This window comes from Rhopilema esculentum, chromosome 14 (assembly GCF_057945365.1).
Source record: "Rhopilema esculentum isolate cy_ngs chromosome 14, ASM5794536v1, whole genome shotgun sequence".
In the NCBI taxonomy this organism is placed as follows: Eukaryota; Metazoa; Cnidaria; class Scyphozoa; order Rhizostomeae; family Rhizostomatidae; genus Rhopilema; species Rhopilema esculentum.
Window position 1 is genome coordinate 5,095,799 of NC_142828.1, and position 13,285 is coordinate 5,109,083.

The 13,285-nt window shown below is 36.4% G+C and overlaps 1 protein-coding gene across 2 annotated transcripts; it reads left to right on the plus strand.

The window, feature by feature from the left end:
* Positions 1 to 3,440: 3,440 nt before the first annotated feature.
* LOC135696195 (transcription initiation factor TFIID subunit 11) lies at positions 3,441 to 11,051 on the plus strand. 2 transcript variants are annotated; one of them, XM_065215497.2, is made up of 6 exons: positions 3,441 to 3,573; positions 6,184 to 6,407; positions 7,148 to 7,235; positions 7,835 to 7,934; positions 8,705 to 8,835; positions 9,208 to 11,051. In XM_065215497.2, exons 2-5 carry the CDS (start codon positions 6,214 to 6,216, stop codon positions 8,830 to 8,832), a joined length of 510 nt encoding a protein of 169 aa, XP_065071569.1. In that variant the 5' UTR covers positions 3,441 to 3,573; positions 6,184 to 6,213; the 3' UTR covers positions 8,833 to 8,835; positions 9,208 to 11,051. The 2 variants fall into 2 exon arrangements, with proteins under 2 accessions (XP_065071569.1, XP_065071568.1); XM_065215496.2 differs by having other exon boundaries at positions 3,442 to 3,573; positions 8,705 to 11,051.
* Positions 11,052 to 13,285: the final 2,234 nt, after the last annotated feature.

Below are 13,285 nucleotides of genomic sequence, written 5' to 3' on the forward strand. Positions count from 1 at the left end.
CAAATGATATTTTGAAAATTTGGCATATTTATAATTTCATGACCTTGATTTTGTCCAAATATATCTGTTTGTTATATATCTGTTTTCTTGTTTTAAAGCCTGCCCCCCCCTGAGGTATGGTTCTTGCTCGAGTTTGCCCCTCCTAGCCGACACCTACAGCTACGTGGTTGAAGGACCTTTAGAGTAATTGATTACTTGAGGTTAAAGCAGCTTGGTTAATGATGAATTCCTTTCATGGCATTCGTAAACCACAGGGAAATAGAATAAAATCTAATGAATGGGTGCTAACTCATTTAAAGCACCTCGTTGTTGATAGCGTTAGCCTTGTAGTAAATGTGCGTAAAACTTAAACGCATAAGTAAGTTTCCCCCGTGCCAGATTGTTATCTAAACCTATTGGTTTTATTAGCCTAGGCCAGTTTCCTATCGAATTTTGCAACAAGATTTATTTGCTTGTAGAAAAGGCAGTCGTAGATAAGTCAAAGTGGCTGACAAATTACTTTGAACTCCTAATGTCCCAAATCTTAACAATCCTTGTTTCTCTATGATAGTATTGATGAAAATATCTTTTCAGCATCGATAATGTGTTTCCTGGCCTCGTTTGCCATTTCGTAGTAAATCAACATTGTTTCATTGTAAGAAAAAGGAGATCAGAATTTGGGAATTGACGTTAGTGTTTCAAGATTTGTTGTAGTGACTATAGTTCTTGTCTCTAGTTGTATTCACTTTTCACAACATAGGTGGCTGGGACATTTGTTTCTAGAGTATTTGGAGGGAAGTAACATTGGTGACCTGTGTGAGTCAGCTGAATTTTGTACTGCCAGAATTGGTAGGTTTTAAAACGACTGAAAACTCTTCGAATTTTTTAAGGGAAGTTTAGGATTTGAAATTTTATTCTCTCGCTAACATCAATTATTACATACGAATACCCTGGCAATTTTGAATTGTTAGTGTACTCTAGGCAGAAGAGACCGGAGTTTCACATCTGCTCGTCTACAATGCTGCTGTGCGAGAACCGCTATCCACCTGCTTTGTCACGTCGATTTCTTAATATAGCCAACTTGTTGAAAAAGCTGCATAAACCTAGACAGTTGACGTTCAGATGGCCAAATCTGATCTTTGCGAAACTGGTTTCTCGTCTGTCTACAACATCAGCGGCTTGCGCTTTAAAAGAAATAGCTTACTTTAGGCGCCGTCCCATATGGTTTTCGGTAATGATTTTGCCTCATAGTGTAGCATGTCCAGAAATGTCTAGGAGGAGGAGAAGTAGAAGCATAGTTGCGAACAACGAGCACGACGAGTACATTTTGAATTTTGAATTTTCTACAACTGTATACTAGGTTACATACTACAGCTGTTTGCAAGACTATTAATTTGCACTTTTCTATGACATTTTTGGTGCTAAGACCTGCAGTGTTTCGTTAACAAGAGAGAACATTTTCAAATACACACTGTTTTCTTTTTATTTTCATCTGAGACTCAGTATGTTCTTCTATTGTCTTTTTATCCAGGTGAGCCTCTAGGCATGTTGTTACCTTGTCCTTGTTGGCAAAGCAAGCCTCCATGTTCTTATGAAAAATAATGTATTTCGAATTTTTTAGTTTCACTATGCCCACTTGATGCCGCCTTCGGCCCACTTCTGTGTCCCCCTCCCTCACAACGCCCCAGTTTTATGGTGCATTCCCACACTTCTCGCTGTCCCAGGCCAATCCTACTAGTTTCTCAATCACCTTACGCTATATTTGCTTCATATGATCATTAATAATTCTGTGATGTTGGAAAGCAAAAAAATACGATAGAATTCCTGTCTCTAAATAAAAAATTCCCAGTGCCACTAAAAAAAGCGTTTCTTATATCAGTGACCATATACCCACCAAGATATGAAAAAAAGACAAATTGGATTCAGCCTAACTAGGTCTCGCTGCAGGGAAAAATTTAAGCTCGACTTGATTAGAAAAGTAAATCAAAATTTATGATAAACAAGTCATTAACATCAAATGTAGAGCAACTCACCTTGTGTCAGTATTGAAACTTTAAAATTAAAGTGCACTGCTAACGTCACTTTCTTAGTTATAATTTTTTATAAAAAAGAAGCTTTGAGCAGTTTGCTTCGAATTCAACATTTTTCGTTTACGTTTTTTCAATTAAGTGACACTTCATGGTCATCTTTCATGAATCTTTTACAGAATTGTTTTGAAGCAACGTTTCAAAGTTTTGCCGAATTTTTCCCCTCAAAATAGCAAACCAAGCATAAAATTTTCTTTAAACCGAAAGTTGAAGGAATGGCGAGTGCATATTCCCGCCATAACCTATCGTTTCCAAGCCCCTTCTCCTCATAATTCTGATTTTGAAACTGGTTGGCTTAGGCCCGCGGTCACTGTGAGCCGCCATTTTGATCTACTGTTTCCATACTTTTGCGACCCCAGTGTATTTGCAAAAAAAGGGTTTTTCTTTGAATAAACCTGTAAGATTTCAGTAAGGCGAACTTGGAAATACTTACTTTTTGCTCGGTTGCCCAAAACTGTCAATTCTTCTGAGAGTTATTAAAGTACCTATTTCTCAAAAGTTTTGGTCGCACGTTTTTTGCCCTGCAAAAGGCCTAATTTCAGATACCATTATGCCCATTTCGTAACATGTTGCAACATACAATCGATAAAACATGTCCGTAGCCTCTAACTCCATCTCTTCCAGCCAATTGCGATGTTGTTTAGGGAACAAATATTACTGCAATCTGTCCAAAACAGCATTTTCTGCGATAAACAGTCGTAAAGAGTGACCCGCCAGTTTCCAATAAACCTTCATTAAAAAAAGGCTGTAAAAGTGTCATTTTTCGTTGAATTCAAGGCCAATAATGATCTTCTGGGATCACCAACATCTAAATGTGATCTTGCCAAAGTTTACTTAAATATATAATGTGGCGTTTAAAAGTAACCTGCTGCAAAAGTTTTTGATTGAGTTTAACAAGTTTTACAAGCTTCGAGACTGTCCAAATAGAAACTTACTTTTTTGATACTTTACAAAGCTATTTTTCTCAAAATTGAAATAAAAAGTGTTGCCAATAGTTTGAACTTTTGTTTGGTTGAGTTTTAATCATGGAATAACGATTAATGGCTTCATAAAAGTGGTTTGAGTTTTGAATGGCATGTTGTTCTCAACGCTGACGCCATTATTAATTCGTCGAAGTGGTGCAATACTTTTGCTCACCTAGTGTAATTCATTACGTTATTTATTTGCCCGAACATTGCAAACCAGGAGATCCGACGCAAGTTGGAAAGTAAGAGGGCCAAGGGGAAATTGAAATACATTTCAGAAGATTTTGCAAACAATTGGGGGCTCGTAGTCCCACCCAGCCCCTCGCCTTTGGAGGCCCTGGGGTATGTTGGTTTGCAGAGCCTTTCAGGACAAGTGGTAGTATCTTGAGGGTGATGTACTTCAGCCTAGCGATAACAACGACAACAACAGTGGAGGGTCACCAACAACATCAACAACATTGCAGTTGGAATAGGCCATTTTGTGATTGCAGTGAAGAGAGGACTGGTTAAATTCTGTTTGGGCATTGTGAGTTGATTTGCCGGTAAGTGCAATAAAATTTCGTTCAAATTGCTTCTAATAAAATTTTACCCGAATTGTGCAATAGTCATTCATGCTACATTTTCCGCGTGCAAACCTCTCTTTACTATTATTTTGGCGTGCAAGCAAATTTGGTGTATTATCAGAAAGTTTTGGCGTGCAACAGGACTTCGCGCGGGCATACTCTCTGACTGGGCAACAGTTAAACCGTTGTTTTTCCTTTTTTCAAAAAAGCGCAATTGCAAAGTCATTACTAGAACTAACTTTGATAAAGTATAACAGTAAAATTGATTAATGAATTACCAAAAGAAAGGGTTGTCTATTATGCAGAAGAATTTCTTCAGAAGAACGATTTTGAATGGTTTCAAATGCTAGCTAGCTCAAATAGAATGAAAAGAGATATAGCATAAGGTTAGCTAACATTTGCAAGCATGTACAAACAATGCTTGGCAATTATTTTCAAAAAAGTAGGCTTTGAGTTTTCAACAAGAACAAAAACACTAAAAGTCAACAGGAATGCTATTCCAGCACTTAGCTCAAAAATATCCCACAGACCTAAGCCCATATTGAAGAGTATTTTGCTATCCTAGAAAAATGGCTGCTCGATAGCTTGCAGAGTATCTTATTGATGAATAGGTCCATTCAATGCAACTATTTTTTAACATATCATACGCAAAAATGAATTTCAACTGTTAGTGATCAAGCAGCTTTAAAAGCTTAAAGTCGGAAAAAGTTAATTAAGAGGCAGAAATATAATTTCAGATGAGATTGTCCTTAAAACCCATTTTTGTAATAGTAATACTGGTTTGATATAATGTTCATTAGTGAGGCCCTAAGCTAAAGTTCCATATTGCAAGAATAGTGGAATCAGACTATTGTACAGGAAAGCAAAAAAACTAGTGTTGAAACTGTCTTACTTTGAAGAACATACCACAGGTTCTGGCCAGCTTTTTTGCGAGTCCGGTTAGTTGATATTTTCATGAGAGATTTTTATTGGAACGCTAATATGTTGTAAGAATTGCCATGGTTCCTATCTTTATCCTTTGACTTTCCATCGTTGATGTTTGTTACAGTCTTATTTAGCATGCAGAGAACACGGAGCCAATGAGAGAGACAGTGTGTTGACTGTATAAATCTAATGTGAACTGAACTGAACTGAACTGGACTTTATACAAATTAAGATACTTGCTGACTAAGGATGAATTAAGATTATGTAATGCTGATGTAACGATGATGCAATGGAAAAGGAAAGATCTAGACTTTGGAAGTTAAGTGAGCTTGACATAGATTTGTGAACTTGTGTACAATGGTGAAGGGAATGTCGTGTGGTATGTGATGCCGTGAATGATGTAAGTGGATGTCATGGTGATGGTATGATCAATGAGGAGTAGGAATATGGCCTATCTTACAATATTTACCTCCAAAAGAATACCAAAAAATTTAACATAAAAAAGATCTATTTGGCCTTCAGTTGTTGTCAGTTTCTGGAGCAGGTTGTTGAGAAGTCTAAAAGTTAGAAAATTTGTTTTTTTCAATAGTGAGTGACAATTTGTTAGCATCTTACCACAACTTAAAGCCCTGCATTTTGATGAAGCAATATTTGAAGCTGAACATAACAGTAGTGATATTGACAGTGATAAAAGCTCATCAAATGATGGAAACTTACATATCTAGAAAAATCTGAACAATTTTGAGAATTTGTTTTGTTATATTTCTATATTCATATTAACATAGTGTTTGTTGTATGTTTTATTATTTCATATTATGATGATTTTTGGTATCACAGTTGAATCTCTTATTTAACACTCTTTCAAAGCTTTTGATATGAAGCTCTCAATCTTCCAAAGCTTTCCAAGGATGCTTCAAAGACATTTTATTTAGAGGTACGAAATAGAGTGCCAAGGGTGTCTACGGAGCTTGTTTTATAGATCACCTTCATTTTGCTTAGAGCAAGGCCTACTAAATACCTTGCTTAGAGCTACTAATATTAATTGGTATCATGTCTTACTGAAGATTTGAAGTTTATTAATTTCATTCAGGACATGTTGCTTATTTTAGGTCACTTCTTTTGTTGTAGCATCTTCTTGCAGTCAGTATTTAAAATGCTTTTTTTCTTGCTTCTCACTCATGAATAAAAGTTGAATGTGTTTTTGACTCACTAGCCAAAACATTTAGACCATGCATTTTCAAATCACGAGTCATTCATCAAATAAAATGAACCTCTTCCAAATCATAGCACTTTTGTTACAACCTTACCTTAAATAAGTTAGTTAAATTGCAAAACTCTATCCATGATTGCTGTACAATTCATAGGCTTTACAAAGGGAAATCTTTGGGGAGGAGTGCCTTAAGGGCAATTGACCCTAGTAATTATGGTAAAAAGGTACTGGTATTAGGGGTTACATATTGCTTCATATCAGTTTCTTGAGAGATTCATAAATTGTTTTATATGTTCTGTATGGGTATACTATTTTCCAGTACCCTGATAAAATCCCTGTAATATTCATAATGCTCCTTTGCTGAGAGATATCTTCTTCTCCTCATCTACAAGCAATGCATCAATTTTGTTAAAACCAACATTGATGAATACAATTTTTTGTGTCTCCATTTTCAGGAAATGGTTTGAATTCTGATTCTCTTAAAGATGGCTACCCCTAAAGAGCAAATCACAGATCAGGAGCAGGACCATGAGGGTCCAGCATCTCATGGTGATGATCGACTACCTGAGAAAATGGATGAAACAAAAAGAGATTTGCCAGCACAGTCAGATATGTCATCAGGCCCTGTAATTGAGCCATCAGCTGCACCAGAATCAGACAGAGAAAGAATTAAAATGCAGTGAGCATTGTTATTTCTAAAGGGATAGGAAGGATATCAACTTTGGACTGGGGCAGGGTAAAAATAGATCAAAACTTTAAAGACTGGTCATGAGATTTCTTAAGTCATGTGATTTCTTTTGCAACATTTTTTTGTTCTTTCAAGTCATACAAGGCTAGGCATTAATTTCCCAGATAATAGATGGTCATTGAATATGAGATGTTTTCACAACTTTATAAATTTTTTTTTCAAACATGGTTATAAAAAGACAAAACAACTGTAGTCTCACAATTTGCATGTGATGTTTTCATGTTGACACTTCATGATGTTTTCATGATGTTTCCAGAATGTTTTAGCAATTGAGCTTTTTGTATGCAACTTGGCTAAACATCCCTCTCATGTCCTTAAAAATGCAAATATTTTTGGAAAACATTCATTTTGGTAATGATCTTGATTAAAAGATGAGTGGGTTTTGTGAAAGGGGCAACATTTCTGTCTGTTTCTTTTCAACAACTTTTCTTGATCTACAAAAGATACTGACTGAAGATGCCTTCAGCTCACATTTAAACAGCCCCATTATTTATGATGTAGGTTCTTTTAATATTTTTGCAATTACAATTGGAAATACATTTTTAATGTTTTGGCAGTGAATAAAATTGGAAATACAAACTGTGGATTTATTTTCAATAACCATTCGGTATGTGTTTACAATTCCATCATGATTTCTCTTAGTTGCTTTTAGTATTTTAAATCTCTTTTAGAGCACTGGTTGCATCTTTTTCTGAGTCCCAACTTAACAGATATGAAATGTATCGAAGGGCCTCTTTTCCAAAAGCTGCAATAAGAAGGGTATGTACAAGTCTTCTGTATAGAGAGGGTTTTGTTGTGTACATTCAGATATTTTTCAAAAAGTCCTTATCAAGGTTTTTTTTTCGCATGTAGCAAAACCTAGTTAAAATATCCTTAAAGTTTGAAGCTTTGGTTACAGATAATCCTACAACTTAGAAAGGTCTTGGAGGTCCAGGTTTTGGAAAATATTTCTCCAATTTATTGCAGATGTGTTTTGTCTATGATATGTTTCTTTTTATATGCAGCACCCTTTTTGTACAACTAGATTATTGATCTTCTAATTCAGGTGTCTAATTTATATAAAAGTTCTTTCTACAGGAATTTTGAAAACTAACAACCCCCTCACTGAAAAGATTCATACCGAACGAACATCTATTTGCTATATTCTATTGGTACCTGGAACATGAAATCAGCTTTTAACTGATGATAATTATGTTGCACAAACCAAACCTGTTTAGCTTGTCTACATTGCGGTTAGCTTCCTGCAACAGATCAGTTAACGGAAATCTCATTTAGATCTATTGCTATATTAATACTCATTTTCGTAAATACTGATTGATGTGGAGTATTGTCTTTATGGTTTTATTTCAAATTTTCAGTTGATGCAGAGTGTCATGTCAGGTGGTTCTGTTCCTCCAAATGTTGTCATTGCCATGGCTGGTATTGCCAAAGTTTACATTGGTGAGATCTGCGAAGAAGGTAAATTGTCAACTCTTTTCTAAGTTATGTATGAAAATTTTATTATATCCAGTCTTCAAAAGTGAAGCATTATGCTTATGTTTGGTTCTGGATTTTCAGTAAGCTTAAAACGCAGAAATTATGTTCTGTTTTATTTGTAGGCAACTTTCTTATTGAAAGTTGAACTCTTATAGCATTTTATAGATCAATTTTTTCTTGATATCTCAAACCTCCAAGGAAATGATTAAAATGGTTCGGGCTAACAAAAGCTCAAGTTATCAGCTGCTTTTGTTAAAGTGGTGGGGAAGGTTCAAAGGGGGATGCAAAGACAGTTCGAGTTAATGGAAGTTCGAGTTATCCGGGTTCAAATAATTGGGATTCTTCTGTATACTTTTACTATAAGTTGAATAACTACTTTGACAGTAATTTTTGCTGTCTAATTTCACTGCTGTCGTCAGATGAGTGATGGCGTTAGGGCCTACGGATGATGCTTTAGATGAAAAAATAGTTAAACAAACAATGCGAACCAGCTAAGGAGATATGATATAACAATTATCTCTAACATTAGATCTGTGTTCTTAAGAGAAATGCTTGAAACAATTTATAGAAGCCAGATTAATGAAAGGAAAATTGATGGACCCCTAGTTGATGTCCCTCTCGCCTACCTAGTCCCCAATAATATAACTACATGTTTGTGCAATCATCAAGTGCCGATCCTCCAATGTCTTGGCGTTTTTGGTCATAGTTTTTGCCACTAGCAAATATATCATTGTTTACGAACTTTTTTCCAGCTCTTGATATCATGGAAGAAAGAAAGGAACATGGACCAATCCAGCCAAAACATTTGAGGGAAGCAGTCAGAAGACTCAAAAGTAAAAGCATGATACCAAATTCGAGGTATAAAAAGACTTTGCTATGAACGGTAAGAGATAGCTTCATCTAACATTGATGTTGAGATATAAAGACAAATCTTTTGAAGTTTGCTGAAAGACAAATCTTTTGAAGTTTGCTGAATTCCAAATTGCTCGCGCATTGCCTGGTTCAAACGAATGGATTTACGAGTAGCTTTTTTTCGTTTTCGTTGTAAATGTAGCCAATCGTCGCTCCGGGGCCAAGAGGCGTTCCTGTTCGTGTTTTTGTGACTAGCTGCACAGATTGGAAAATCGTCTTTTTAATAAATCCGCGAGTGCGCACTTTTTTCTGCTTTTATAACGTCATTGTTCAAGCAACGAAAACGTTCAATGGAAGCTAGTTGATAATAGCACAATATTCAAAGCAGAGTCCTTTCGATCAGATTGTCCTGTAAAGACAGCTTTTGGCAGATGTGAATCGTTACAATCAAACAGCCATAGGAAGCTACTCTGATTTTCAACGTGGCACATATGACATTAAAAACCTACACATGTTTTGTAAACAGAACACAAGAGACTCTGAAGTGGATGTCGTATTCATGATGAAGTAAGAGAACTGATTGGTCCCTTTAGAGGTACATAAAGAAGACTGTTGGTTCTCTAGGATATTTCACGGAAAGTTGTACTTTTAACCTCTTAGTTGTCAGTTTGTAATCCATTTAATATCAGTTTAACTAAAGACTGCTTATGATTATACAAAGTCATTTCGTACCCATATTCTTACGAATTAAAGATCTAAGGGCATAGCTTGCAGATTCTGTTTCCTTTGTCAGGGGTTTTGTGCAGTCCTGTATGTGTTTATTTCTGATTTTCGTTCCGAGGGATTTCCAACAAGGAAATTTCTTTACAAGCTACATATGAACCCTCATGTTTCTTTATCTCCCCGTTAAACCCTTATAATGTTTTCTTGCCCATTCTCAGTCCTTGGCAACTTTGCGTAGATCGGGAAGCTGGTGTTTTTCTTTCATTGGCCATATCTCACTCAATTTCTTTCACTGGCCATATCTGACCAAATTTCTCATTGATTGCACTTTCTTTTGTTTTCATTGCGTTCTTTCAGGTTATCTAGTTAAAAGCCAGAAATTCAGAAAATAGAATTTTTAAGGCGTCACACTTACATGCGCTATAAGAGACCCCTAGTATAAATCATACTAGCTTTACCAATAATATATGGTTTGAGTTCGTCTCAGTTTGTTGTAGTAATCTCCAACCAATGACTTCAACTTAGTTCTTGAGACTAAGCTAAGGTGGGCATCCCTTTCTTATTGATTTCAATCGAACCTCCCTACAAGTATTTATTGTTAATATCATGCTACCAACGTAGCTACGACATGTTCACACTGATGTGTTTCAAAGTCTGTTTTTTCATCAAGCCGTTCGCATCCATGTTGATACGGCCATTAATGCCTTTTCAAATGTCTCTGTTTTCAACTGTTTTAGTGTGGACTCATTGGGCAATGTCGCCTTGATCCATTATTTTGTTAACTTGATTTCTTTATTGTATTTCTTTGTTTTATTCCCTTAATATTTCTTTTCGTATTGAAGTTCGCGTAGTTCGTTGGTTTACCGAAGCAAAGTCTCTAATTCAGTAAGTTTTCATTTCTCATCAAAAGAGGTCTCCTACTTGCTATTGATCAGTCATACTAATTTGTCACCCTTCTCTAATGTCAAGGACCCTCGAAATTAAATAAACAATTGCCAATGGATGGGGGCACACCAATTTATTTTCAATCTTTATAAAAAAAGCAATAAACATGTTTTTTAACGGGAAATTTCCTATCTGATCTGGGATGGTGTTTGTTGGATAAGTTAGTTTTTGCGCCGTAAAAGGCTTTCGAACCTTTATTTTGTTTTTCTTCAAGGGTATAAGTGTTTGTAATTTATTTGATTTGTCGATTTGAAACAACCCTCCCCCTCTTCTGAAACGGTGCCGATTTGTGCAGATCAGGCTAGCGTGCGTATGAGAATAAAAAAGCAACCTGAGGCGAGTTAGTTGTACTTCAATCTAAATCGTTATTTTCCCGCTGTTTTGTACCATCTTTAAATGTTGTAGCAAGTAAGGCTCAATTCCGCATTCCTATTGAACTTCTAGTTTGTTTGGCAAAAGTAACGCTTGCTTGATTTCCATATATAATGCTTGTTTCTTTGCAATATGCCTGTTGTTGGTTCACCAAAGGTAGTCTTGAAGTTTCATGCAAACGTTTTATTAGACTTTGTCTTTATGAAATCCTGGTTGTTAAACTAAAGATGGCTGGTAATACAGAATCAACTGCACTTCTTGCCTCGCAGAATTCTCAGTATGTGTCGCCTTCACAGATCTCATAAATTCCGTCAAACCGAAAGAAAAGGAACTTGCAAATAGTCTTGGCTTTTGGCCTTCATTTGCCTACGTGGTAGGAATCTTGTTCGGGTCTGGTTTGTACATTTCGCCTAGTCTTGTTGCAAAGGAAACTAATAATATGGCTATAGCATTATGCGTTTGGATTTTCGCTGGAGCTGTTTCCATCTTCGGTGCATTATGCTTTTGCGAGCTGGCTTGTGCAATTGGCATGCATTTGCCTACGTGGTAGGAATCTTGTTTGGCTCTGGTATGTACATCTCCCCAAGCCTTGTGGCAAGAGAAACTAACAATATGGCTATAGCGTTGGTAGTTTGGATAGTCTCTGGCATAATACCCATCTTGGGTGCAATGTGCTTTTGCGAACTGGCTTGTGCAATTGGCAAAGCAGGAGGTGAATACATTTTTAACAAAGAAGCCTTCGGAGATATTGCTGCATTTGTGACTTTGTGGGCGGAGGTTTTTATTGTTTTTCCCGCTGGCACTACATTCTAAGCCCGTTTATTGACGTAACTGCCTCGAATGGAGTTTGGATCGCAAAAGCTGTTGCTGTGCTTTTCATTGTAGTGTCTGCCATCATAAATTCTTTGAGCGCCTCGTTTGTTGGCAAAACCCAAGTCTTTTTCACGGCCATTCAGTCACTATCAGTGCAATTTTTCGTTTCTCTGGGAATTTGGAAAGCTTCTGCAGGACACACCCAAAATTATGTTTCTATTTTTGACAATTCCAGCAAATTTGAACTCGGTAGTTTTGGTATAGCCATTTACAATGGACTTTGGGCATATGATGGATGGGGCTATATTTGCACAATCACAGAGGAATTGAAAAACCCAAAAAGGGACATCCGATTAGCATTTCTTTTTGGAGTCGGATTTGTTATTCTATCTTACCTTTTGGTTAACTTAGCGTTGTTGGCGGTTTTAACCCACGTAGAAATTGCAAGTTCATTATCAGTTCTTACGCTGTTTGTGACAAAGATTCTCGGCAATAGCCTCGCTATAGATTTAAAGAATAAAACAAGGAACTCAACAATGCGCAAAGATGAAATGCAAAATGGCAATTTTAATGCCTATTAAAAATCGTTTTTGTTATCAAAAATTGTAGGGCCTTTTAATTGTTAGGTCTATGGCCTTTTAAATCCAAACGATATGGACAAACGTTCAATTAATCTTATGGCACTATGACAAGCGATTCAAACTGCCTCAAGTAACACCATTTGATTTTGAATTTGTTGGACACCTCAATTTCTTTGTTTTACTTTACAAAGGATACCCAAAGGTCTCAAAGGAAATGATCGAAAAATGTGCTTTTTTAGAGCCAATTAAAACAGAGGAATAACAAACGAAACAGCTGCTTAAAAAATACAAATCTTCAGTCAAATTAGATAATTCTTTAGATAAACCTCAAATAAGCCAAATTTTTGGCTTACACTCATTTTTTTGGTAAAAAACAAAGGGTGATGTTGACTACTCTAGTTTCTTAATGTTCTGGAAATTTCAATACTCACTGTTTCTTAAAAGTTTCTTGATTATGATGTCTTGAATGGTGTTATGAAATGTTCGCAACCTTTCTTATCACGACAATTCAATTTGATGGGGGGGGGGGGGGGGGGGGGGTCAATTCAAGGATGCACCAAACCATTAGCGTTAGCGTTGTGGAAATTCAATGTGTCACGCCCAATATCCCTAACATCATACATAGTTTTGCGTGTGTTATTTAAACCAAATCGTATGATACCATCGTAAATATATGCTATTCACAGTCTAGACAGCAAGGCATTCTAACCTCTCGTTCTCTTTCATGCATGGATGGTATGCATATACCTAATACCTGTTTGTATCACAAAGATAGACAGTTGAAAAAAGAAGTTTGCCACTGCGACGCTCGGCTGGGTTGCACCAGTGGCCATGACCCACCCAGTTGCTTCTTTTTCTATTTAAACAGTTCCGTAAGAATTATACTGTTTTGTTCTAGGAAGAAAAGTCTAGCGGGGATTCTTCGTAGTTTTTCGTTTGTTTTAAAACGAAACATCATTGCCAAGCAAACCCACTGTCTGAATCTCGTTCAAAAGGTTTTTAGTACACAGTGTTCAGCTTGAAGATACATTATCGCAGTTATTCTGA

Bases quoted from the DNA above. Each gene is read 5' to 3' on its own strand.
- LOC135696195 (XM_065215497.2), top strand. From the start codon at position 6,214: ATGGCTACCCCTAAAGAGCAAATCACAGATCAGGAGCAGGACCATGAG. The intron at 7,236-7,834 runs GTATGTACAAGT...TCAAATTTTCAG, and splicing joins CAAAAGCTGCAATAAGAAGG to TTGATGCAGAGTGTCATGTC. The intron at 7,935-8,704 runs GTAAATTGTCAA...ACTTTTTTCCAG, and splicing joins TGGTGAGATCTGCGAAGAAG to CTCTTGATATCATGGAAGAA.